Raw genomic sequence first — 27,396 nt, forward strand, 5'->3', positions numbered from 1 at the left:
CAGGGTCATAAAACTACTCCTGGAAATGCCCACAACTCCTAAGAAAGCCTGGTCAAACGTTTCTTCAGGTTCACGGTACAGAGGAAGGGTCAAACTACCATCAGGGTCATAAAACTACTCCTGGAAATGCTCACAACTCCTAAGAAGGCCTTGTCAAATAGGTGTTCTTGGGCGGCGAAATATCTTACAATACGACCCTAGTGTCTGGTATTGAGTAGAGATTAAGAGCCGATTTCACAGTCCAACACAGTGTCTTCGTAACAGCCCGAACCAAACTATAGAATCCCATACAATCCAAAACGGTAAGGTCTTCCATGCCCCACTAAATACACAAGACTTCCCGTATAGTTTCATCAAATTTGTGAACTTAAATATAAACACCAGACACTATACAAGGAAATTTCGAAGGCTTTGGTATTGGTTTGGGAGCTTACTAACCCATCATGGGGAACTGTGAAACTGGCCTTAAGGATCATTGTGGTGAATATAGTTTGGTTTTGGCGCTTACAATGACTCGGTGTTGGACTGTCGAAGTGGCCCTAAATGTTGGTGGTGAAGCTTCTGTTTTGGACTTTGTGTTGGACTAAATTATATTCCTCGATGTATTTCCTATGTAGTTTTGCAGTTCAGGACTTGCTCTCGTGTTGGGGTATTTTTTTACCTTCGAATGTGTAATGTATTTTTTTTTTTAAATTTGGTGGTGAAGTTTTTGTTTTGGAGTCTGTGTTGGACTAAACTATATTCCTCGATGTATTTCCTATGTAGTTTTGCAGTTCTGGACTTGCTCTCGTGTTGGGGTATTTTTTTATCTTCGAATGTGTAATGTATTTTTTTTATAATGTTGGTGGTGAAGTTTTTGTTTTGGAGTCTGTGTTGGACTAAATTATATTCCTCGATGTATTTCCTATGTAGTTTTGCAGTTCTGGACTTGCTCTCGTGTTGCGCTAATTTTTTCTTCAAATGTGTAATGTATTTTTTTATGTAGTCGATAATCGAACGCACTCCTTCACTCACTATTCATGATTCACTACTCAGCTAATTTATTACGGTGATAAGGTTCGGGATTTCTCTAATGTTAAACTAAACTGTATTCCTCTAATGTATAACGTATTTCCTATGTAGTCGATTATCTAACTCACTCATCCACTCACTATTCATGATTCACTACTCAGCTAATTCATTACGGTGATAAGGTTCAGGATTTCTCTTATGTTAAACTAAACTGTATTCCTCTAATGTATAATGTATTTCCTATGTAGTCAGTAATCTAATTTACTCACTCATTCACTCACTAATCAATGAACTAACTACTTTTCTCTACATGAATGAAGGGCTTCCAAGAGGGTGATGTCAATAGGGTTCTGGTAACGAGAGTAGAAGGGAATGTCACGTAATAAGAACATAAGAACATAAGAACTTAAGGAGTCTGCAAGAGGCCGGTTGGGGATTTAGATAAGTTCAAATCCAACACAGCCGGGAAAGAATCGGCTTACTAATAGAGCGGTGGTGTGGCAGTCATGTGGTGAGTGCCAATGAGATAGACACCTTCAAGAAAAAAGGTTAGGTAAATCCATGTTTGATGAAGCGATAAGTGGTGTTAGGGTTACAGAAGCCGCCCGCTGTGGACCAACTGGCTTCTTGCGGACTCGGAATGCTCTTACGTTTGACCGAACTAACTAACCAGCGAACTAACGCTATCGAAATGAGGTCAGTGTGTGTGTGTGTGTGTGTGTGTGTGTGTGTGTGTGTGTGTCGGGGGGGGGAGGGGGGGGAGGAGGGGGGGGATTCACTTCCTTTCCGTGTTTTTTTATTTTTTTCGTTTTTAAAAATAGATGTTATGTTTGAATGCACATAACGATTTTACTTCTCCATATAGTCCTCCTCCTCCTCCTCCTCCTCGTCGTCCTCCTTATACTCCTTCTCCTCCTCCTCCTTGCCGTCACCCGCGCGTACAATGGGAAGCTTCAACGAATTAGTTTTCTTTTTTTTCCCATGGTAGGATACGTGAGACAGCGAGGAGGGACAAGGCGGCGGGTCTGGTGTTTGTGTGTGTGTGTGTGTGTGTGTGAAGCCGCCACTACCGTATGCCCCTCTACACACACACACACACACACACACACACACACAGAGCAGCCATTCTAATTACAGTGGCCTCGCCTGACACCACCACCACCACCAAAAATACATTGCCACCCCGTCTACCCCGCGTGGGAAATACTTTGCGAGAGAGAGAGAGAGAGAGAGAGAGAGAGAGAGAGAGAGAGAGAGAGAGAGAGAGGGGGGGGAAGGGGAACTGAGAAGGGAGATAGGGAGAGCATAGAGGGAGAAAAGGAAGGGAGGAAGGGGACGTGAGAAAGAGAGATAGAGAGAAAAGAGGGCGAGAGGAGAGATAAAGAGGAGAAAGAGAGAGAAATGAGATAGATGGGAGAGAAGGGAGGGGAGAAGAGTGAGATATGGGGGAGGTAGGAGGGGCGGCAAGAGGGAAGGAGGGAAAGGAGGAGAAGAGAAGGAAGGGAGGAGGAAAGAGGGGAGAGAAACGAGACATGAGAAGGGGGGTGGGGGAGAGGGGAGGTTGGGAAGTAGGTGAGGGAAGGGGGGCGGTAAGAAGGAAGGAGGGATAGGAGAGGGAAGGAAGGGGAAGAAGAGAAGGAAGGGAGGGAAGGAGGAGAGAAACGATACATGAGTGGAGGGAGGGGGGCAGTGGGAGGGGGTGGAAAGGGAGGGAGAAAACGGGGTGGTGGGGGTAACATCCGTGAGGGGGGTGAAAGGAACAGTGTAAAAAAAATATAAAAAAATAAAAATAAAAAAACAAACCACCGCCTCTGCTCGGTGACGCAAGTGGAGAGTAATATTAAACATTGATTGGGTTGTTTGTTACTTCTCCCCCCCCCTCCCCTCCCCCCCCCCTCCTCGTTAACCTCCCCGTATATGGCATTCGGGCTTATAAATAGAAGGTTTGTGTTCTATTTCCGGACTTCCTTGAGCGCTCCCTCTCTCTCTCTCTCTAAATGTCTTACTTGTGATTTAGTGTTATTTTAGTGTAGAGATCTTTGTTTGTTTGTATTTGTGTGTGTGTGTGTGTGTGTGTGTGTGTGTGTGTGTGTGTGTGTGTGTGTGTGTATCAAAAGGCCCATATTCTTACACATTTCGGGTTTTCACACACACACACACACACACACACACACACACACACACACACACACACACACACATTTGATAAGGCCTGCGTAGAGGTTGTGGGTATTTTCATAAGTTAGCTTTCATCATCAACAACAACAACAACAACAACAAATATTATTCACTAACCTCCATATAGCCTCCAAGATAGCCAATAATAAAAAAAATAATAAATAAATAAATAATATGTTGCCTGTTATGGTATTCGATATTTCCGGACTTCCCCGAACGTTACATTATTTTATCTTTCTCAAAACCTCCCAACGCAACGGTCTTATGATGTTTGTGAGTGTCTCAAACAATGGCCTGCTTGTATTCAAACCCGCAATCTAATAAGGGACATCCAACGTTAAAAATAGCCTATCACTATATTTTTAGTTATATATTATGTCTGAACTGTTAAGGAATGTATGGAACAGACTCGGGAATTTTTTTTTTTCTTCTGTTTACATTAATGGGCGCAGCTGCAGGGCATAAAATTAGAAGAAACAAACAGCCCGGCTGGCGCATTCTCTCTAATAAAATTTAAGCTTAATACGATATGATCAAGGTTAAAATAAAGGTTATGATTAATACCTATAACTTTTGAATTTTTAATAGGTCAATAATATGTTAATAACGTGTTTGAAGAAGTGACGCCATGCACTTGTCTTAAAATATATCGTCTATGGTTAAGGTTTAATCAAAATGGCCTCTTACAAGTTGGGTATGATATCTTTTTGATCGAATCTTAATAAATTAAACGATCTTAAGATGATAGTGGGTGTTTTAATGAGTGACTTGCTTGTCTTTAAGAACGTAGCCTAATATATGGTATACAATCAAAATATAAAAATGGCAATACACGTTTTAATTATAATGTTATCCTTCTCGTATACTCATTGAAATCTTGCCTTTACGAACGAACAATCAAGATATAATAATAAATGGCATTACAAGTTTTAATTATAACGTTATCTTTCTCTTGAATCTAGTCTTTGAGGACGTAGCCTAATCTATGGTACAATCAAGATTAGAATTACCATTACAAGTCACTTACAATGTTATCCTTCACGTGAACTCTTACTGCGATAGCCTATTATTTTCAATGTTGGGGGAGTGTGTGAGTGATCTATCATTCAATACAACGCAGCCTATAAAAGGAATACATAATCAGAGTTAAAATAGTATGGTATCCTGTGTGTCAATTCAATATTTCTTAATTGACTGTTAGCGCGTCTGATACAAGGAAGTGGTTGTCTCGGTAACTTAGCCATATTTGGTGTCTCAAGGTTCAAAGATGGCCATTACGAGTTAATTATGCATGCCTTGACTCCGTGTAATCATAATGATGAAGTGTTGTTCATAAAGCCCATCATTATCTCGCTAAATAAACAGAAGGAAGCAACTAATTGGATCACTTTTACTTTTCACACGGATAATATTTGTATAAGCCACTGTTCATTTCATCTTGTTTTCATTCTTGTTTTTTTATTGTTATTGGTGTAGTAGAAGTAGTAGTAGTAGTAGTAGTAGTAGTAGTAGTAGTAGTAGTAGTAGTAGCAGTAATAGTAGTAGTAGTTGTAGAAGTAGTAGTACTAGTAGTAGTAGTAGTAGTAGTAGTAGTAGTAGGAAGAAGAACAACAACAACAACAACAACAACAACAACAACAACAACAACAACAACAGCAACAACAACAACAATAACAACAACAACAGAAAAGGAAGTTATTGCAATAAAAAAAATACCACTTCAACTGTTTTTCAGCTTTCGAATTAACCCAATATAAATCATAAGCATAAGGAAGAGACCAACTTAGCTATCTCCCTTGACAAACACCATTCCGCCCTAGACAAACAAATACTGTAAAAGCTTGTATCAATTTCATTCCATCCCTTCCTTATTTCCTTGTGTTCTGCTTCCACTTTTCCGCATCCGCCTCGAGATAGTTAAAAATCCTGTTTCATTTTATTGTTTTATTCTGTTGTCTATGTTCTATGTTCTATTGTTTTATTCTATCTGTTCTCTATTTCCTTGTGTTCTCCTTCCACCTTTCTACATCCGTCTCAATATAGTTCAGAGTCCTGTTCGCGCGGCGGCTGTCAGAAGTATATGCGAGGTCTTCCCATACTGACAGCCACGCAGCATTATTATCAGTAGAACAAACAGCAGACGCTCTCTCTCTCTCTCTGTTTAACCTCCTCTCCCTCTCCTCTTATTTTCCTTTCCAGTTTATCTTCCTTTCTCCTCTTTTTCTCTTATATAGTCTCTCTCTCTCTCTCTCTCTCTCTCTCTCTCTCTCTCTCTCTCTCTCTCTCTCTCTCTCTCTCTCTCTCTCTTTCTTCTTATATATATCTCTCTCTCTCTCTCTCCTCTCTTATCTCTCTCTCTCTCTCTCTCTCTCTCTCTCTCTCTCTCTCTCTCTCTCTCTCTCTCTCTCTCTCTCTCTCTCTCTCTCTCTCTCTCTCTCTCTCTCATATCAAGTAGCTCATTATACTCTCGTTACAAATCTTGCGTAAATCTGTGCACCTCCACGTCATGTTAAAAGCAAATGGTTAGACATAATATGAAGAGAATAAATAAATATATACAAACAAGCGAAGAAAGAAAGAAAGAGAGAAGAAAGTAAGATATCGATAAATAAAATCATTACCATATAAGTAAATGATATGTTTGCACTAAATATATATAGGCTATGATAAGATAAGTATTTCAGTTATATCTCCTAGTTTTAGTATCATTTGGTAGTTTCACGGCTAATGTCAACTCAAACCTCTTCAATATGGGCCAAAAAAATTTACAGGTACACAAAGAAATATCCATAAAAAATTAAAAAAATAAAAATACGCCACAACTGACAACAAAAAGGAAGAAAAAAATACCATCCCCGCATAATAAGACGCCGAGCATAAATCTTAACTAATGTCTTGCCAAGGCTATAAAGAGCTACACCATCTTTGGCTGTTATGATTACTTATGCATTTACTATACTGAAGCTCATATAATATACCTACACTAAATCACGACTAAAACAACACAGCACCTGATTTAGTGGTGGTGGTTGTGTAGTAGTAATAGTGGTGGTGGTGGTGGTGGTGGTGGTAGTAGTAGTAGTAGTAGTAGTAGTAGTAGTAGTAGTAGTAGTAGTAGTAGTAGTAGTAGTAGTAGTAGTAGTAGTAAGAAGAAGAAGAAGAAGAAGAAGAAGAAGAAGAAGAAGAAGAAGAAGAAGAAGAAGAAGAAGAAGAAGAGAAGAAGAAAAAGAAGAAGAAGAAAGACAAAACTAGTCACACAGCCATAACCTCATACTCTATCGTAGCCTCCTTATTTCTTCTTTTTAATCACAACAGTAACATACCACAAAACACCTCCGCTCAACACACACACACACACACACACACACCAAAACCGGTTCCTTGTAAATTAAATCAACACAATAACAAAACAAAACAACACATCACCTTCGTTCAACACCCTAACCATACAACACAAACACATCATATGTACACAACACACAAATTTAACCCTCATACCAAAACCAAAACGGCTTCCTTACTAATTACATCAAAACAACAAGAAAACAAAACACCACATAATCACCTTCATTCAATACCTTAACCACACAACACATACACATCAGACGTACTACACAACAAATTCAACTCTCACACCAAAACCCAAACCGCATTCTTACTAATTACATCAAAACAACAAGGAAACAAAACAACACATAATCACCTTCATTCAATACCTTAACCACACAACACATACACATCAGACGTACACAACACATTCAACTTTCACACCAAAACCCAAACCGCATTCTTACTAATCAAATCAAAACAACAAGAACACAAAACACCACATAATCACCTTCGTTCAACACCATTACCGAAGCAACACATTAGCGTCAGCGCCGGCGCGGGGCTATTAAGGCAGCAACATTCCGAACTCTCTCATTACAAGGCGGGATCAGCAGGCACCTCACGCCCCGCCAGGCTCAGTGACCAACCCCCTGACGCACCGCAGATCACCCTATTAGCGGCCACAGTGCCCACCCTCACTCTGTTTGTGCCCCGATAGAAAAGGCTCGCCGACTATATGAGCTACTGAGATCGACTGTGAGCAACGTACAGCACTAAATAAAATATATCATAAGGATTTGTTCAGTGTTCTTCCACCTCCTTCCCTCCCTCACCCCTCCTCCTCAAACTCCTCATGAAGATAATTTTATATTCGCCAAAAATGTTTACAGAAGTTCTTAATGTAACAAATTCAGTCTCAACCTGTTTTTGCTCCTGTTTTATATCCCCTGTATGAGTTTCTGGTACCTAGATTCGAGGTAACAACTTAAAGAGGTTTTGACAAGAGACGTTTTGTTTATCTAGTCCCATCCCTTGTCCCTCCCATGTCATAAAACTGAAAAAATCACTATATTTTGATGGTTATTTTGGGTTGCTAATTTGGTAGGGTTGGGTTTTAATTTTGGTGGGGTTAGGTTGCCATTTTGGTGGAGTTACCTTGCTATTATGGTGGGGTTGAGTTTTTATTTTGGTGGGGTTCGGTTGCCATTTGGGTGGGGTTAGCTTGCTATTTTGGCAGGGTTGGGTTGCTAATATGGTTGGGTTGAGTTGGTATTTGGTGGGGTTAGGTTACTATTTTGGTGGCGTTGGGTTGCTAATATGGTTGGGTTTTTATTTTGGTGGGGTTAGGTTGCAAATTGGGTGGGGTTAGGTTACTATTTTGGTGGGTTGCTAATATGGTGGGGTTGAATTGGTATTTGGTGGGGTTGGGTTACTATTATGGTGGGATTAGGATACTATTTTGGTGGAGTTGGGTTACTATTATGGTGGGATTAGGATACTATTTTGGTGGAGTTGGGTTACTATTATGGTGGGATTAGGATACTATTTTGGTGGAGTTGGGTTACTATTTTGTTGGGGTTGGCTAACTATTTTGGTGGAGTTAGGTTGCTCTTTTCTTGGGGTTAGGTTACTATCCACCTCACCCTATTTCGTCTTTTTCTTTTTTATATTTTTTCCTGAGGCAACAGAAGTCCCAGCTAATGTGAACAAGTAATGGTAGTGGGTTAAAAATAAAGGAAATCACTTTTACGTTGAGGTGTTTGTTTCGCGTTAAAATGTAATTCACCCGCCGAACAGTCCTCCCTCACCCTATTACTTCTTTACTTTTTATTTATTTTCTTTGATGCGATGGAAGAGTCCTAGAGCTAATGTGAACCAGAAATACCAATTTTGAGTCACCTAAACTAAAGACAAGTCCCTCACCCTATTCCTTTTTATTTCCTTGACGCAATGGAAGAGTCCCCACTAATCTGAACCAGTAATACCAATTTAGTCACGTAAACTAAAGACAAATCCCTCACCCTATTCCTTTTTATTTCCTTGACGCAATGGGAGAGTCCTTGAGCTAATGTGAACCAGTAATACCAATTCTGAGTCACGTAAACTAAAGACAAGTCCCTCACCCTATTCCTTTTTATTTCCTTGACGCAATGGAAGAGTCCTTGAGCTAATGTGAACCAGTAATACCAATTTTGAGTCACGTAAACTAAAGACAAGTCCCTCACCCTATTCCTTTTTATTTCCTTGACGCAATGGAAGAGTCCTTGAGCTAATGTGAACCAGTAACACCAATTTTGAGTCACGTAAACTAAAGACAATCAAGTCCTTCACCCTATTCCTTTTTATTTCCTTGACGCAATGGAAGAGTCCCTGAGCTAATCTGAACCAGTAATACCAATTTTGAGTCACCTAAACTAAAGACAAGTCCCTCACCCTATTCCTTTTTATTTCCTTGACGCAATGGAAGAGTCCCCACTAATCTAAACCAGTAATACCAATTTTGAATCACGTAAACTAAAGGCAAGTCCCTCACCCTATTCCTATTTTTTTCCCTTAACGCAATGGAAGAGTCCCCACTAATCTGAACCAGTAATACCAATTTTGAGTCACGTAAACTAAAGGCAAGTCCCTCACCCTATTCCTATTTTTTTCCCTTAACGCAATGGAAGAGTCCTTGAGCTAATGTGAACCAGTAATACCAATTTAGTCACGTAAACTAAAAAGTCCCTCACCCTATTCCTTTTTATTTCCTTGACGCAATGGAAGAGTCCAAGAGCTAATGTGAACCAGTAATACCAATTTTGAGTCACCTAAACTAAAGACAAGTCCCTCACCCTATTCCTTTTTTTTTCCTTGACGCAATGGAAGAGTCCAAGAGCTAATGTGAACCAGTAATACCAATTTTGAGTCACCTAAACTAAAGACAAGTCCCTCACCCTATTCCTTTTTATTTCCTTGACGCAATGGAAGAGTCCCCACTAATCTGAACCAGTAATACCAATTTAGTCACGTAAACTAAAGACAATCAAGTCCCTCACCCTATTCCTATTTTTTTCCCTTAACGCAATGGAAGAGTCCCCACTAATCTGAACCAGTAATACCAATTTAGTCACGTAAACTAAAGACAATCAAGTCCCTCACCCTATTCCTATTTTTTTCCCTTAACGCAATGGAAGAGTCCCCACTAATCTGAACCAGTAATACCAATTTAGTCACGTAAACTAAAGACAATCAAGTCCCTCACCCTATTCCTATTTTTTTTCCCTTAACGCAATGGAAGAGTCCCTAATAATCCGAACCAGTAATACCAATTTTGAGTCACGTAAACTAAAGACAAGTCCCTCACCCTATTCTTTTTTTTTCCCTTGACGCAATGGAAGAGTCCCCACTAATCTGAACCAGTAATACCAATATTGAATCACATAAAGCTGTAGACATACACTGCATTTTAAGTTTTGGATCACGTCTACAACAGCTTTTAATCGGTTATTGTTTAGTTAAGCTCCGCCATCATAAGTGCCTACCCTTCATTCTTTTTCTGCAAAGGAAGTTCCCGCTTATTTGAACCAGTAATACCAATTTTGAGTCAGGTAAAGTTTTAGAGGCGAGTTTTGGGTCACGTTTACAAAAGCTAAGTCGGCAATTGTTTGGTTCAGCTCCGCCAATGTTGCTCTTGTCTCGGCGTTGCGGGGATAGGTCAGTATTATATATACACGATATGTTACCAGTTGGCTGTAGGCGGATAATAAATGTCTTATAAAATTAATATTCCTGAACTAATCAAGCAGCGATAGGCTAGTGTTTTGACGATAATATTGGCGAGGCAGAGCGAAAATTTACCCTGAGCGTTTACTCTTCATGCAACTATCCATCAAACTCGTCTAATACTTATAATGCTTAAGTTTTACTAATGCGCCGATATCTCGTCTCCTAATACACTAACTGCTCTTGTGTTGTCATATATGTCTCCTACTAACCCTCAAACCTCAGCAAAACCATAGGAAAGTGTAATATGACCAACAAAACACGTGTGAAGAGCGATAGAAACCGAATTTTTTAAGACAATTTCACATACCGTATCGCCCACGCTTCTCCCAGTCTTTCGTCTTCCTTCCAGTCCCCCATCGGTTCTTGGCACTCCCTTCGTGCGATCACCAGTCACCGATAATCCTTGGCACTCCCTTCGTGTGGTCACCAGTCACCGATAATCCTTGGCACTCCCTTCGTGCGATCACCAGTCACCGATAATCCTTGGCACTCCCTTCGTGCGATCACCAGTCACCGATAATCCTTGGCACTCCCTTCATATAGTCACCAGTCCCCGATAATCCTTGGCACTCCCTTCATATAGTCACCAGTCACCGATAATCCTTGGCACTCCCTTCATATAGTCACCAGTCCCCGATAATCCTTGGCACTCCCTTCATATAGTCACCAGTCCCCGATAATCCTTGGCACTCCCTTCATATAGTCACCAGTCCCCGATAATCCTTGGCACTCCCTTCATATAGTCACCAATCCCGATAATCCTTGGCACTCCTTCATATAGTCACCAGTCCCCGATAATCCTTGGCACTCACTTCTTTTTGTCACCAGTCACCGATAATCCTTGGCACTCCTTCATATAGTCACCATTCCACGATAATCCTTGGCACTCCCTTCATATAGTCACCAGTCACCGATAATCCTTGGCACTCCCTTCATATAGTCACCAGTCCCCGATAATCCTTGGCTCTCCCTTCATATAGTCACCAGTCCCCGATAATCGTTGGCACTCCCTTCATATAGTCACCAGTCCCCGATAAACGTTGGCACTCCCTTCATATAGTCACCAGTCCCCGATAATCCTTGGCACTCCCTTCATATAGTCACCAGTCCCCGATAATCCTTGGCACTCCCTTCATATAGTCACCAGTCCCCGATAATCCTTGGCACTCCCTTCATATAGTCACCAGTCCCCGATAATCCTTGGCACTCCCTTCATATAGTCACCAGTCCCCGATAATCCTAGGCACTCCTTCATATAGTCACCAGTCCCGATAATCCTTGGCTCCCTTCATATAGTCACCAGTCCCCGATAATCCTTGGCACTCCCTTCATATAGTCACCAGTCCCCGATAATCCTTGGCACTCCCTTCATATAGTCACCAGTCCCCGATAATCCTTGGCACTCCCTTCATATAGTCACCAGTCCCCGATAATCCTAGGCACTCCCTTCGTGTAGTCACCAGTCCCCGATAATCCTTGGCACTCCCTTCATATAGTCACCAGTCCCCGATAATCCTTGGCACTCCCTTCGTGTAGTCACCAGTCCCCGACAATCCTTGGCACTCCCTTCATATAGTCACCAGTCCCCGATAATCCTTGGCACTCCCTTCATATAGTCACCAGTCCCCGATAATCCTTGGCACTCCCTTCATATAGTCACCAGTCACCTATAATCCTTGGCACTCCCTTCATATAGTCACCAGTCCCCTATAATCCTTGGCACTCCCTTCATATAGTCACCAGTCCCCGATAATCCTTGGCAATCCCTTCATATAGTCACCAGTCACCGATAATCCTTGGCACTTCCTTCATATAGTCACCAGTCCCCGACAATCCTTGGCAATCCCTTCATATAGTCACCAGTCACCGATAATCCTTGGCACTTCCTTCATATAGTCACCAGTCCCCGATAATCCTTGGCACTCCCTTCATATAGTCACCAGTCACCGATAATCCTTGGCACTCCCTTCATATAGTCACCAGTCACCGATAATCCTTGGCACTCCCTTCATATAGTCACCAGTCACCGATAATCCTTGGCAATCCCTTCGTGTAGTCACCAGTCACCGATAATCCTTGGCACTCCCTTCATATAGTCACCAGTCACCGATAATCCTTGGCACTCCCTTCATATAGTCACCAGTCACCGATAATCCTTGGCACTCCCTTCATATAGTCACCAGTCCCCGATAATCCTTGGCACTCCCTTCATATAGTCACCAGTCCCCGATAATCCTTGGCACTCCCTTCATAGCTATAGTCACCAGTCACCGATAATCCTTGGCACTCCCTTCATATAGTCACCAGTCACCGATAATCCTTGGCACTTCCTTCATATAGTCACCAGTCCCCGATAATCCTTGGCACTCCCTGCATATAGTCACCAGCCACCGATAATCCTTGGCACTCCCTTCGTGCTATCACCAGTCCCCGATAATCCTTGGCACTCCCTTCATATAGTCACCAGTCCCCGATAATCCTTGGCACTCCCTTCATATAGTCACCAGTCCCCGATAATCCTTGGCACTCCCTTCATATAGTCACCAGTCCCCGATAATCCTTGGCACTCCCTTCATATAGTCACCAGTCCCCGATAATCCTTGGCACTCCCTTCATATAGTCACCAGTCACCGATAATCCTTGGCACTCCCTTCATATAGTCACCAGTCCCCGATAATCGTTGGCACTCCCTTCATATAGTCACCAGTCCCCGATAATCCTTGGCACTCCCTTCATATAGTCACCAGTCACCGATAATCCTTGGCACTCCCTGCATATAGTCACCAGCCACCGATAATCCTTGGCACTCCCTTCATATAGTCACCAGTCCCCGATAATCCTTGGCACTCCCTTCATATAGTCACCAGTCCCCGATAATCCTTGGCACTCCCTTCGTGCGATCACCAGTCCCCGATAATCCTTGGCACTCCCTTCATATAGTCACCAGTCACCGATAATCCTTGGCACTCCCTTCATATAGTCACCAGTCCCCGATAATCCTTGGCACTCCCTTCATATAGTCACCAGTCACCGATAGTCTTTGGCACTCCCTTCATATAGTCATCAGTCCCCGATAATCCTTGGCACTCCCTTCGTGCGATCACCAGTCCCCGATAATCCTTGGCACTCCCTTCATATAATCACCAGTCCCCGATAATCCTTGGCACTCCCTTCATATAGTCACCAGTCACCGATAATCCTTGGCACTCCCTTCATATAGTCACCAGTCACCGATAATCCTTGGCACTCCCTTCATATAGTCACCAGTCCCCGATAATCCTTGGCACTCCCTTCATATAGTCACCAGTCACCGATAATCCTTGGCACTCCCTTCATATAGTCACCAGCCCCCGATAATCCTTGGAACTCCTTCATATAGTCACCAGTCCCCGATAATCCTTGGCACTCCCTTCATATAGTCACCAGCCACCGATAATCCTTGGCACTCCCTTCATATAGTCACCAGTCACCGATAATCCTTGGCACTCCCTTCATATAGTCCCTTTCATATAGTCACCAGTCCCCGATAATCCTTGGCACTCCTTTCATATAGTCACCAGTCCCCGATAATCCTTGGCACTCCCTTCATATAGTCACCAGTCCCCGATAATCCTTGGCACTCCCTTCATATAGTCACCAGTCCCCGATAATCCTTGGCACTCCCTTCATATAGTCACCAGCCACCGATAATCCTTGGCACTCCCTTCATATAGTCACCAGTCCCCGATAATCCTTGGCACTCCCTTCATATAGTCACCAGTCCCCGATAATCCTTGGCACTCCCTTCATATAGTCACCAGCCACCGATAATCCTTAATTGGCACTCCCTTCATATAGTCACCAGTCCCCGATAATCCTTAATTGGCACTCCCTTCATATAGTCACCAGTCACCGATAATCCTTGGCACTCCCTTCATATAGTCACCAGTCCCCGATAATCCTTGGCACTCCCTTCATATAGTCACCAGTCCCCGATCTCACTGTGGTATTTTCACCACGCGTGGTTATTTTTTTTTTTTAGAACACGCACCTTTACCTAATACTATACCCGGCCCAAACCTTCACAAAAGCCTTTGGGTATAGGTGCGTGTTCTAAAAAAAAAAAATAACCACGCGTGGTGGACCTGGTCTCACATGCGTGGGCTACTGGCTAACTAAGCGTACCAAAGCTAACCTAGCTTAACACCGCTAACCGGATCGTTGGCAACGCTGCTCACATCGCAATGGCGTCGCCATGTAAACACATCGCGCGTATGTATAATATGCCTTTTCACTACCTTTACCACTTTTTCATTACTTTTAAGTTTTTCCGCCTTCATATTATGGTTAAGGGACATGTATTTCGTCCCTTAAGTACAAAATGGAGGCGTAATATCGTATTTTGGAGGCGGGGGAACAAAGTATCCCAGTCCCCCCAGTGACGCCCCGAGGCGTCCGCAAAAAACTCACTAACTTTTCAAAAATCGCTAGCAGCGATTCTATCAATTTGCGAGGCATATATATGGGGTTCAAAATGCATAGAATTATGAGATCTAACCCATGGTTAGGGTGAGAAGTACCGCAGTGAGATGGGCAACTCTCTGGACATTTACCCTCCCTTCATATAGTCACCAGTCCCCGATAGTCCTTGGCACTCCCTTTATATTGTCACCAGTCCCCGATAATCCTTGGCACTCCCTTTATATAATCTCCAGTCACCGATAATCCTTGGCACTCCCTTCATTTACTCACCAGCCACCGATAATCCTTGGCAGTACCTTTAAATAATCCCCAGTCACCGATAATCCTTGGCAGTACCTTTATATAATCCCCGGTCACCGATAATCACTGAAAACATTAAGACTGACCTCCCTCGGCCGCCCCACGTGGTCGGCAGGTGGTTTGTTTACGTCCGTTCGAGTGAGTGTCCGAGCGAGTGAACCTTCCCGCCCCCTGGTGTAAGCGTCTTGAACTTACTTTTTTAATTATTTTCTTCTCTTGTAACCATATGGTGGTGTTATGGTTGTTCGTATTACCATTATCGTTGTTATATAATTATTTCTTCTTAACCTCCACGTATATGCTGTTTTCCAACACAACTATTTCATGCTATTTTTGCCTTTCGTACTTAATTTTATACGCCAATCAAACTTATACACACATACCACTAATTTCGTTATGTTTTCACCTTTTAACTCGCTTTTATACAAGAATTTAATTTAGCACACACACACACACACACACACAAATACTGTATAACCTGACAGCAAATATGCAAAATAGCCTTTGCATACATTAATTGATGAGGAAATGGTAAAGATAATTCCACTATCAATAATACCGGAATATGCAGCACCAGTATGGGACTTGCACTATGAGAAGCATGTTGAGAGATTGGGAAAGCACAAAGGGCAGCCAAAAGGTGGGTGCCAAGCAAGGAGACTATAGTGATATTATAGTCCCCTTGGTGCCAAGTCTGATGAGAGATTAGACAGAGATATAACCACGATCGACTATTGTAGCCTAGCCTACTTGTTGATGGGTAGACTTCAAGAGAGGGAAGGTTGAGTTGACTGCAATCTTGGTGTCTCCTTGTCCTTGGTACTTATCCAGCAGATCTACAACGATTCCCTGACTCAGTAATGACTTGTTGAAAGTAATGAAAATAAGTTGGAATATGATAAATTGCTGAAATAAATGGAAAATACCTAATCCAATAAACGGCCAGCCAGACGGACTGCGCAGCTACATAAACTTATTTGGTTATGATGTAATTAAAGATCATGACATATTGCGTAAAACTTAACGTCAGGAAGCGTCATGCTATGGGAATAGGAGAGACTAGAAGACCAAGTTGATAAGATTAGATGGCGAATGAAGGAATGAGCAAAACAACAACATAAGACCTGGGAGCAGTAATACAGGAAAACCTATCAAGAGGAAAAAAACATACATAAAATCACAAGGATTAAGAACATGCAAGCTGGTACTGAACATTGAAGTGGTAATGTTATACGGACGAAAATTTGTAAAGAAAAGTGATCAAGGATTCTAGACTCCTTGAAAGTGATAATGTCCAAGGTAAGATCTGAGGTGCAATATACGGCAGAAATTAAGGAGAATCAAGAGTAGCAATACGAATTAAGTCTAGAGAAGCTACCATACAAAGATTGAGGAGACTGAATAGACCAACATATGGGTGGGTGGGTGGGTGAGAGAGAGAGAGAGAGAGAGAGAGAGAGAGAGAGAGAGAGAGAGCATAACAAAATAACAATGCATAAATGAACACATGATTGGGTAGCCATGCAAAACTGAACTAATATTTACGACTTTGAAAAAAAGAAGAGGACACACATTGTTGCAAAAACCTGTCAAAAAATATAGAGGGATTTAGCTTCCCATATAAGTTCCTAATTGAGAGATGTTTCAAGTGAGGAACATTCACAGGTTAAAGAATACACTATTAATATTTATAAGACAAGACAACATAAGCATGACTCAAATCTGAAAGCAACAAGCAAACACAAATATACACATAATATCTCTCTCTCTCTCTCTCTCTCTCTCTCTTGTTTAATGACAGACCGCCAATTTAGTAGCTGGGAATACAGGAGTTAAGTCTGTGTGGTCTGTTTTTGCTTGTAATCTCTCTCTCTCTCTCTCTCTCTCAGGAACTTGGCTGGAAGGACTGTGGAGAGTCTCATAACAAATTTTAACACTCATCTACCATTAACAGGTTTGAGAACACCCTCTTGAGTATCTGTTATCACGATATATTTGCTTTACAACACATCTGGTCACTGGAAAAATATATATATGGGAGTGTTTTACAATGACAATGTGGCATATTTACAATAAAATTTTGTTGGCTTACTACAGCAGACAGATATAATAATAATAATAATAATAATAATAATAATAATAATAATAATAATAATAATAATAATAATAGTAGTAGTAATAATAGTAAATTTTTGAGCTGATAATTAAAAGTTACTCATCATCCAATCCATTGCAAGGCCACTGCTGCCTAGAAAGTGCTGATTGTCTGACTTTCAAATTAATTTCCAGCTATACATAATTCTTTCCTCTATAACGGCACAAACTCTGCGTTACACCAATATATCATAATTTGGGGAGGCGTGTGTGTGTGTGTGTGTGTGTGTGTGTGTGTGTGTGTGTGTGTGTGTGTGTGTGTGTGTGTGTGTGTGTTTGGAAGGTTCCACTAACTAATAAACTAATAAATAATAATTCTTCCTACACATACAGGTGCTTTCTTAATTAAGGGGATGGTAAGGTGCATGTTACAGAACTGTGGCATGTAAAATTTTCTCTTGCATATTTTAATGTTTTTTTTTTTCACTACAAATCAGCCTCCGTGGTGTAGTGGTTAGCATGTCTAGCTACAAATCTGCAAGTCCGGGTTCAAATCTGGCATGATAAGTCAGTGTCCAGTCCACCCAGCTGTTCATCCTTCTATTCAGGCTGAGTAACCCTTAGACGGCAGCAGTATTTGAAGAGCTGCTTCCCCAAAATGAATCGTCTATATATATATAGTCGTTGCCGACCTTAGAACCGTAGCATAAATATAGTTACGCCGCATAATGGATGTTTTAACTATTATCTACATATAGATTCTACCGCAATCTGGAAGTGTTGTTATATTTCTATCATAAAGACTTACTGAATTTTGGACCGTCTATATATAGTTCCACCGACGTCTAAGGGTTGAATTGGTACATACTTGCAGAAATCTGTGGAAGGTAAACTGTGGCAACCTAGATGTCATACTGGCCTGAGTTAATGTTCCAACCAACCACCAGCTCAAGGGTAAATGTGGCTGAGTTGAGCGCGGCCATGTGCAGCTTAGGGAATGCGTTACTTTACTTCTGGATGAACCAGTGACTCCACACCAATCTAAAACCCCTCAAACATGCATCCTCTTCACTGTAATACAAATCAATGTGAACACTTAAATGAAAGATGATTTTTTTATCATTTCTTATTTACGAGAAATGAAAAAAAGAATCAAGTATGACAAATAAATATCACGAGGCTTTTCATGGAACACTAAAACATCAAAGAGTGAATCTACATCATCCTGTGGTCTGTCTGTCCTAGAAATAAGAACTGTTGCTGTGTTCATTCATGTGGACAGCAAGGCAACACATCAGGGGAATAACAATAAAACAAAAGCTATTCAGTACTAACACACAGAAAAACTTATATAACTCGGTAACATTTTATAATTGTTAACAAAAAAGAATATATGGTAACTGTGAAAGTCCTCTGAAATAAATAAAAAAAAAAAGGCCATGGTTTCTTTTTCCCTCCCTCTCTCTCTCTCTCAAAAAATAAAAAAGAGAAGATTTACACTGCAATTGTGTGAAGCGGGACTCAAGTTTTAAAACGGACACAGCTTTGGTTCCGGAGCACACACTGTGAAAAGTACCGGTATCCTGTTTCCTGAAGAGTCCCTAAATGAGAGGTAATGTTCTAGCTGTCTCGTACGGTGTCTTGAAATGTACAGTCACAGAGCAGGCACGGTACAAGACTCCGCTTCTGCTCACACAACACTGTCCTTGAATTCCTTCCTTTTTGCAGTTTCTGTGTTCCCTGATTTGTGGATGTTCTTTTCTACTTCCTTTATTTTTGTTTATTTCCTTTGTTTTGTTGTTCCTTTATTTTCCTTTGCTTTGTTTTTCCTTTATTTTGTTTATTTCCTTTGTGTGTGCATATCACTTTTATCAACTTGAAAACTCTCTATGGGTTATATTTTTCACATATTTGTTCCAGTCTTTTTGGTAAATGTTTCCTGGCTTCTGTTTCTTTCTGTTGCTATGTCAGTGTTAAGTGGATATGTACATTTTACTGTTACTAGGTCAGTGTTCGTTGTAAATGTATGGGGGGTTGTTACCTGTTGTAATGTCCATATCAAATTGAAATGGACACCTTGTTACAGTGTTAGTATTTGGTTAAAATGTCCATCTTTCTATTGCAATGTCATGTCAGGTAGAAATGTAAACTGTCCTGTTGCAATGTCATGTCAGGTAGAAATGTAAACTGTCCTGTTGTAATGTCATGTCAGGCAGAAATGTAAACGTCCTGTTGTAATGTTATGTCAAGTAGAAATGTAAACTGTCCTGTTGTAATGTCATGTCAGGCAGAAATGTAAACGTCCTGTTGCAATGTCATGTCAGGTAGAAATATAAACTGTCCTGTTGTAATGTCATATCAGGTAGAAATGTAAACTGTCCTGTTGTAATGTCATGTCAGGTAGAAATGTAAACTGTCCTGTTGTAATGTCATGTCAGGTAGAAATGTAAACTGTCCTGTTGTAATGTCATGTCAGGTAGAAATGTAAACTGTCCTGTTGTAATGTCATGTCAGGTAGAAATGTAAACTGTCCTGTTGTAATGTCATGTCAGGTAGCAATGTACACCTGCTGCAATGTCATGTTGTAGAAATGTAAAGTGTCTTGTTGTAATGTCATGTCAGGTAGAAATACACACCATCCTGTTACAATCATGTCATGTAGAAGTTTCCTTGTTAACAATGCATGTCTTCATTTCCCATCCTGCGTGCCGCCAGGACAGACAAGGAGGGCCATGCATGTGGTGGAGACAGCCCACTACCGGCATATCACAGGGCGTTACAATATACATATAAACTATGTAAAGGAAAGCTAACAGCAAACACAACCAAAGTAGCCAAGGCAAAGCCATACACAAAAAAAGCCAGTAATTATGACTCACAAGCAATGTAAAAGCAATTCATCCTGACTCAGATAATATGGGGACTCATAAAGATATGCTTCAAATTAGGAAAAAATAATATGACAGAGCATACTGTATCAGGGCAGTGTGGGTAATATTCTGACTACAAACCAACGGAAAGTGTGAAGAGTGCAAAGGTTAAATATAAATAAGGCTATTCTATTACCAGTAACACAATGGTGCATGAAGAGAGACCAGGTGGTGTGGTGAAGGCAGAGCATTGGCTTATCACCTAAAACTGACACACACACTCGAGAGAACACATGTTGGGCTCCTCATGTTACTAACGGAACCTGTGCATCCGCCCCAGCCAGGACCTGCTGCCACCGCTGCTCCCTCACTACACAAGTGCTTTACAATGTCCCAAAGGCTGTGGCTACCCGAACTCAACACCCATCTACAAAAGGTGCAAATGGAAGACTAAATGAGTATTAATTTCTTCTGTGAGATATTTTTTTTTTTTTTTTTACTTTTCCATTTCTCAAGACTTGAAAGCTAAAAACTCATATACAATTTCTTGGAAGGGGTCCAGATTTAATGCTTACTCCTTGTAGTGCACATTAACCCGGTAGCAGCAGGGATCATGTTTCTTAATGGTCCCTCCAAGCGAGAAAAATGAGAAAAAATCACCCCTCACACAAACCATTTCATAATATATATCAAAGCATTTGTGATCAGATTATGTATCGTCTATATTTGGGGGTATAAATCATGGTACAAATTTGGCTCGTCGCTGCTACACGGTAAAGCCACAAATTTGGCCCGTCGCTGCTACACGATAAAGCCACAAATTTGGCCCATTGCTGCTACCGGGTTAATGGAAAAGTAAGAAATAAATTGCATGAATGGAAGATGTAGAAGTTCAAGAGGGGAGTGTCAAGATGCCTCCCCATACAAAATTGACCTCTATTCTGGCCACTCCTGTTTGCTTATATATGAGCAGCGATTAGTGGACCTTTCTGTTTTCTTCTTTGTTCATTGCCCTTAAGCTGTTTACTATAAAAAAAAAAAGTTGGGTACTCCTCCCTCCTGATCAACCTCGCTGGATCAGTCACATCTGGCAATCTGTTAAGGGTTGGCGTCACTGCCCGTAGATTTGTGTCATGCTCCAGAGACGAGGCTTCACTGGTAGGATATGTCCACTAATTAATATGCACAATTCTAATTCATACTCATCAAAAATAAATGTGCTCTGGAAAATGGAGCTAAGGTATGAAAATGAACTTGTTTAGCAATTTCTATGTAGACGAATGCTCACTTTCAAAACTTTGCTCAACTCACCACGGCAGTTTTGTTTCCTTGATATGAGTATTAATAATTGGAGTGGTGCACACCGATGCCAAATTATCGTACTCAGAACATCGTACAGTCATCCCTCAAATAGTACGGTTTCCAATGGTTCGGTTTTGGTTTTATGTGGATTTTCTAAGAAGATTTTTTAGGATTTTTAAATTTCCCGACGAGCGGGAAATTTAAAAATCCTTAAAAGATCTTCTATGACAATCCGTATAAAACCGAAACCAAACTATTGGAAACCGTACTATTTGAGAGACGATTGTATTTACCAGTTTCTGACCCAAGACTAATGCAAAAAAACACCAACAACTAACCATTTCAATGATAACTATAAATGAATCTAGTTATCGGGGTGGAGGTGACAGTTTTGGGGTCGGAAATCAGCAAATATAAAAGCTTGAGTACGACAATCTGGCAACGTTGGCGGTGCATAACAATTGGTGGACATAGGGTCGCATTATAAGACATTTCGACGCTCAAGAACGCATATCTGACAAGGCTTTCGTAGGAGTTGTGGGCATTTCCAGGAATAGTTTTATGACCCTGGTGGTAGTGTGACCCTTCTCCTGTACCATGAACCTGAAGAAACACTCACTAGAACCTGACTGACCCCCTCTTCAGCCTTTAGAAATAGCTCATGTGAGAAACCAAAGTGTCTATGCAAAAGCCAACCAACAGGGCAGGACTTTTTTTTACAGCAAGGGAGGCAGCTCAAGGGCAAAAAATCAAACAAAACAAAAAGACAGTCCACTAGGCACTGCTCAAATAAACGAAGAAAAGGTTAAGTAGCCAGATAAGAGGTCAATTTCAGTGGAACAGGTGTCTTGGTGCTTTCCTCTATAGCTCACTGGAAACACTAACACCTCCCCCTGCCCTTTTGCCTAACTACCTGAGGCAATACGCTGTTACCCCCACACACCCTTTGACACAATGGGCCAGTTTTACACTCCAATACAGCACGTTCGTAAGCTCCCCGGCCGAACAAAATACAACAAAAAAGCCTTGTAGCTCTAGTGTTTGGCGTTGATATAAAAAGAAGGGGGAACTTTTAGGAAACAACAACGGAAATCACTTTATTAGTATCTGGTATTGAGAAGTAACATTTCATTGTGGGGAATATAGTCTGGTATAAGCCAACATTGCCAGATTGTCGTACTCTGCTTCTTATGTTTTCCGATTTCTGCCCCATAAATTGCTTTCAACACCCAAATAACTGCCTTCGTATATGGTTATCGTTTAAATGGTTAATTATTGGTGCTTCTTGGCAACAGTTATGGGCCAGAAACCAGTAAATACGCAGCTCTGAGCACGATAATCTGGAAGCTGTGGTTTGAGCGCTGACCATAGCTCTGTGTTGGACCGTCGAACTGGCCCAATCTCAGGCTTCCTCACACCATGACACTATCCCGTTCCCAAACACCAGCTGACAAATTCCTCGTCTGGCAACCTTCCCAGTTATCTCGCCACAACAATCAACTTAGCTCTCTCACCCCAGCTGCTCGTCTTCCCTTCCTTCAAACCTTCCCAGCTGGCGATCATCCTATTTTTTTTCTTCTTTTTTTCAGTTTATTAATATCTGGTATCGAGTAGAAGTAATGGGTTATTGTGGAGAATACAGTCTGGTTTGAGCGCTGACCATAACTCTGTGTTGGACTGTCGAACTGCCCCAATCTCAGGCTTCCTCACACCATGACACTATCCCGTTCCCAGACAACAGCTGACAAATTCCTCGCCTTCCACCCTTCCCAGTTCTCTCGCCCCAACAATCAACTTAGCTCCCTCTCCCCAGCTGCTCATCTTCCCTGCAACGTTGCCAGATTGTCGTACTCAGCCGATTATATTTCCCGACTTCCTACCCCTAAACTGTCTTCTGGGCTCCAATAACGAAACTCATTTATAGTTATCGTTAAAAGAGATAGATCCTGGTGTTTCTTGGCAATAGATAGGCGTCAGAAACCGGTAAATACTGTGCTCTGAGTACGATGACCTGGCAATGGTGCTTCCCTGCCTTGAAACCTTCCCAGTTGGTGATCTTCATAGTTTTTTTTTTCTCCCCAACTAGTAACCTTCCCAGTTCTCTCACCCCAACAATCAAATTATCTCCCTCTCCCCAGCTGGTCATCTTCCTTGACTTGAAACCTTCCCAGCTCTCTCTCCCCAGTTGGTGATCTTCCTAGTTTTTTTTTTTTTTCTCCCCAACTAGTAACCTTCCCAGTTCTCTCACCCCAACAATCAAATTATCTCCCTCTCCCCAGCTGGTCATCTTCCTTGACTTGAAACCTTCCCAGCTCTCTCTCTCCCCAGCTGGTGATCTTCCTGTTTTTTTTTCTTCTCCCCAGCTTGTAACCTTCCCAGATCTCTCACCCATGTTGGCAACCTTTCCAGTCCTCTCTCCCCAGCTAACAATGTTTCTAGTTCTTTCTCCCCTGCTGGTAACCTTCCCAGCTATAACTCCCCAGCTAGTATACCTCCTCTCCCCCACACTGGGCCTCATTAAAGCTCATTCCCACTCACACTAACTCATTCTGCTTCTTGCCATCACTATCAAGCCAGCGCCAACCCACTCTCTATCTGGCATAATTTTTTTCCCTTGCACTTCACTTGAAACACTCACTAGTCCTCATTAAAGCTGGATTTGTCCCACTAACACTACCTGGCTCTCTGCTTAGCTTTAGGTATGCAAAACAATATGCTCTTCAACTTTCTAACACTACCTGGTACTCTCCACGACTCTCCCACCTTTTACGTACCCCAAATGATACCCTCAAACCCAAGTCTCACATGCCAACCCACCCCTCTTACAAACACTACCTGGCCCTCTGCTTGGGTAAATATATGCAAATCAAGATTCTCCTTAACTTTCTAACACTAGCTGACATCCTCAAAGACTTTTATAACGCTTACCCCAGATGGTGCTCACTAACCTAACTCTCACACGCCAACCCACCCCTCTTACAAACACTACCTGGCTCTCCGCTTGGGTAAATATATGCAAATCAAGACTCTCCTCAACTACCAGACTCTCTCTCCTATCTAGTTTTCATGTGCCAGGCAGCTCCTCCCCCTGACCCTCTCCTCATCAGCTGAGTACACCAATTAACAGCCTCCTTCTCCCTCCCGTTCCTTCACACCAGCTGGTCCTCTGTACAACCCAGCAGATTCTGGCCGGTAAAAGGCACAGAGTAAGCATATTGTTGTTGTTATTGATGTTTTTGTAATGTTATTATTGTTGTTGTTGTTATAGTTATTGTATTGAAGTCTCTCTCCCCTTCTCTCTCAAATACATACACCCTCTTACAAAACAATAATGATAACTATGACAAACTTGCTGTATGATGATGACAACATTGATGATAATAATAATAATAATAATAATAATAATAATAATAATAATAATAATAATAATAATAATAATGATAAGCTACAGCAAAGAACTAATGACAAAGAATGAAATATAGAATAAAAGAGGTTCAAACTTCTTGCTCACAGAAAGCAAACATACATATATCGCATAAGACTTGATAGATGTGTGTGTGTGTGTGTGTGTGTGTGTGTGTGTGTGAAAATTTTAAATGAGAAGGATGGGCTCTGCAGGCTAATAATTCTACTTTCTATACCAGTGTTGTCCAAAGTGGGTGGCGCAGTAATATCCAAGGGGAACGTGAAAAGGTAATGATCAAATAGAATATATATTTCCCACCATTATGTCATCTGGCTTTTTTAATCAGCAACTTAACTATAGTGAAGAGCTGTACACACTCAATGGTCTCCAAAAACTGCAAGAAGTTCAAGAGTTTATAGTTAGGTTTTGGAGTTGCCTAAAGGTGGCTTTACACAGGGCAACTTGCGGCAACTTTTGCAACCGGCTACCATTTTAGGTCTCGGTCTTGGGCAAAAATGGCACTGTTGTCGCTCCATCCGGCAAGTTCAAAATGCTGGTCTTCACCGGCAATACTGGCAATTTTTATTACCGCGTCAACACATTGTTCAGCCTGTGTGCCACATCCTCACCTGTTATCACTGGCCAAATGGAAGTATTATGAATATTCAATTTTTACAATGAGTTGAAGTAGTCAGATGCTGCAGGAGGAACATATCAGTGTGCGCATATTAAAAATAGGGGAAAATGGGCCGCCCAAAACTGCCCAAGGCCTCGACTTGGTGATTCCCTTCTCTGGCATCTCCGTAGTGAGCAGACAAAGGGCACACGTCAGTAAGCTTAAATAAGTTAGGCACAAAAGGAGTTATTGCAGATTTGTTGTAGAGGTAAATACTGTATACTCAGGAACAGCCTGCCTCAGTCATTGGCACTGATGGTCCTCACCGAACATCAAAAATGTATCTCATTCGGTAAAAAATTGACCCTAGGAGTAAGATCGCTGACTGCTGCCTGTCATGAGGGGTGGATGCCTGCTGCCGCCAGCAGTGTGAACAAGTCAATGGTGGTTATGTCTAGGGAGAGGAGTTGGGTGCACAAAGGCACTCGGTGGGAGTGGAAGCGTGGGCAGTGCAGCAGGAGGTGCTCAATGGTCTTGACGGTCCTGCACCAGGGGCAGTGAGGGTCAGGGGACAGACATGAGCGGTGAAGGTGAGCGCTGAGTGTTGTGTGGCCCAGGCGGAGGCGCAAGAGAGCTTCTAAAAAACGATGTGGTTTGTTTGGTTATTCTGGCAAGACCCAGACTAAGACTACCCAGATGCCTTCCCATGAAAATACATTGGCAATATAATTGCCAAAAACTCTAGCCAACTACCTATTGCCAGTGTTTCCAGCTGGAAAAAGTGCCCCATGTAAAGCCACCTTAAGATGAGGACACTGACCAAGGAGACAAAGACTGGAACATCATAATCCTTTTGGATCAGCCTATTTCTGTGGGGCCCAACTCTTTGAAATGTGATATCAAGTCACAGCAGAGCCTGGCACAAAACTTAACACTTGCAGTTGTCACTACCTTCTAGAGCGGCGGAGTTGATCAGTGAATATCAATCTTGCTTTTAAAAGTGAGTTTCAAGAAAGCTTCATACATTTTGTTTGGGTTTATTAGCTCAGTACTGAATCCTTTATTTTCTAGTATGTAACTATATAGTAGAATATCCTTTTCTTTTCTTGACTGGCTCTTCAATCTTTAGTTTACTGATCAAAGGAAAACTTGAAGGTAAAATAAGTTGAGGTGTACAGAAGGGGAAAAAAGTTTGGACAACACTGTTCTATACCGCGAGGGCCGGGCAGGGAAGGGCAGGGATGTGCTGTGAGACAAGGAGGCGACTGTGATGACTACAACTCTAGGGTGGTGACTGGTCCAGTTATTGAGAAGCAGCACTACCACCACCACCACCACCACCACTACCAGCTTTACATTGTCCCCACACACAAAATTCAGATAATTTAATGAAACAAAACTAATAATTGGCTCACCACTAAAGAAACAACTCAAATTAACTCTTCGGACTGCTATCTTTAAGCAACAACTAAAAAGAAACCCTCAGCAATTTTGAACTCTCCAGAACATTGATGTAGTAATTTTTTAAAACCTCTGGAATGGTAACTCAAATAGCATTCACTGGACCAAGAGCTTTCCAAAGTAACCAAACTAAACACTTGGATTTCTTCTCCCACGCCCCGGTGCAGCTCCGGCCACAGCGAGGGAAGTACGTATGGGACGCGGCAACACACACGACACTAGCCATCGCCTTGCTCACCACCCGATGGCAGTTCAACGCATCGTCAACACAATCACCCTGTACAACGGGTTAACCTAAAATATTTTGTAGGGAAGCAGTACTCTTCATTTTTTTTACATCCTCTCCTTCACTCGAATTAATGACCTTTAACTTTACTCTTGCTGCGCGTCATGTATTTGGTGTTGGAACTGCTGCCGTTCTTCTCTGGGGCAGCGACGTGCCCTGAGCATGAGGGTGGGTGAGGAACGATGGTGAAGAGCATGATGTTAAGGTGTTGGCAGATCTCTAGACACACCTGCCGGCAGTACTTGATGAGGTCGTAGATCACGTACACCTGAAAGACAAACACACTCACTGAAAACAGGATTGCCATAGAAAA

General features: G+C 41.8%; 2 protein-coding genes across 26 annotated transcripts in view; both read right to left on the reverse strand.

Annotated features, from left to right (window-relative positions):
• The window catches only part of LOC126983204 (SH3 and multiple ankyrin repeat domains protein 1-like), a 29,998-nt gene extending 14,860 nt beyond the window's left edge, over window positions 1-15,138 (reverse strand). The window contains exon 1 of the mRNA XM_050835789.1: window positions 15,085-15,138. The gene's annotated coding sequence lies outside the window, so the exon portion shown is untranslated. The remainder of the gene's footprint in view (window positions 1-15,084) is intronic.
• Window positions 15,139-18,585: 3,447 nt separating this feature from the next.
• LOC126983205 (cholinephosphotransferase 1-like) overlaps window positions 18,586-27,396 on the reverse strand; it is a 28,706-nt gene continuing 19,895 nt past the window's right edge. For 7 of the 25 annotated variants that reach the window (XM_050835793.1, XM_050835792.1, XM_050835791.1 and 4 more), the window contains exons 9-11: window positions 23,546-27,351; window positions 19,481-23,477; window positions 18,586-19,329 (exon numbers count right to left, since the gene is read on the reverse strand). In XM_050835793.1, the coding sequence (XP_050691750.1) occupies window positions 27,154-27,351 (198 nt within the window). In that variant the 3' untranslated portion in view covers window positions 18,586-19,329; window positions 19,481-23,477; window positions 23,546-27,153. Of the gene's footprint in view, window positions 19,405-19,480; window positions 23,478-23,545; window positions 27,352-27,396 lie in introns of all 25 variants that reach the window. The other 18 variants (XM_050835800.1, XM_050835814.1, XM_050835812.1 and 15 more) reach the window with 18 other exon arrangements.

Source organism: Eriocheir sinensis, chromosome 53 (assembly GCF_024679095.1).
Source record: "Eriocheir sinensis breed Jianghai 21 chromosome 53, ASM2467909v1, whole genome shotgun sequence".
NCBI lineage: Eukaryota > Metazoa > Arthropoda > Malacostraca > Decapoda > Varunidae > Eriocheir > Eriocheir sinensis.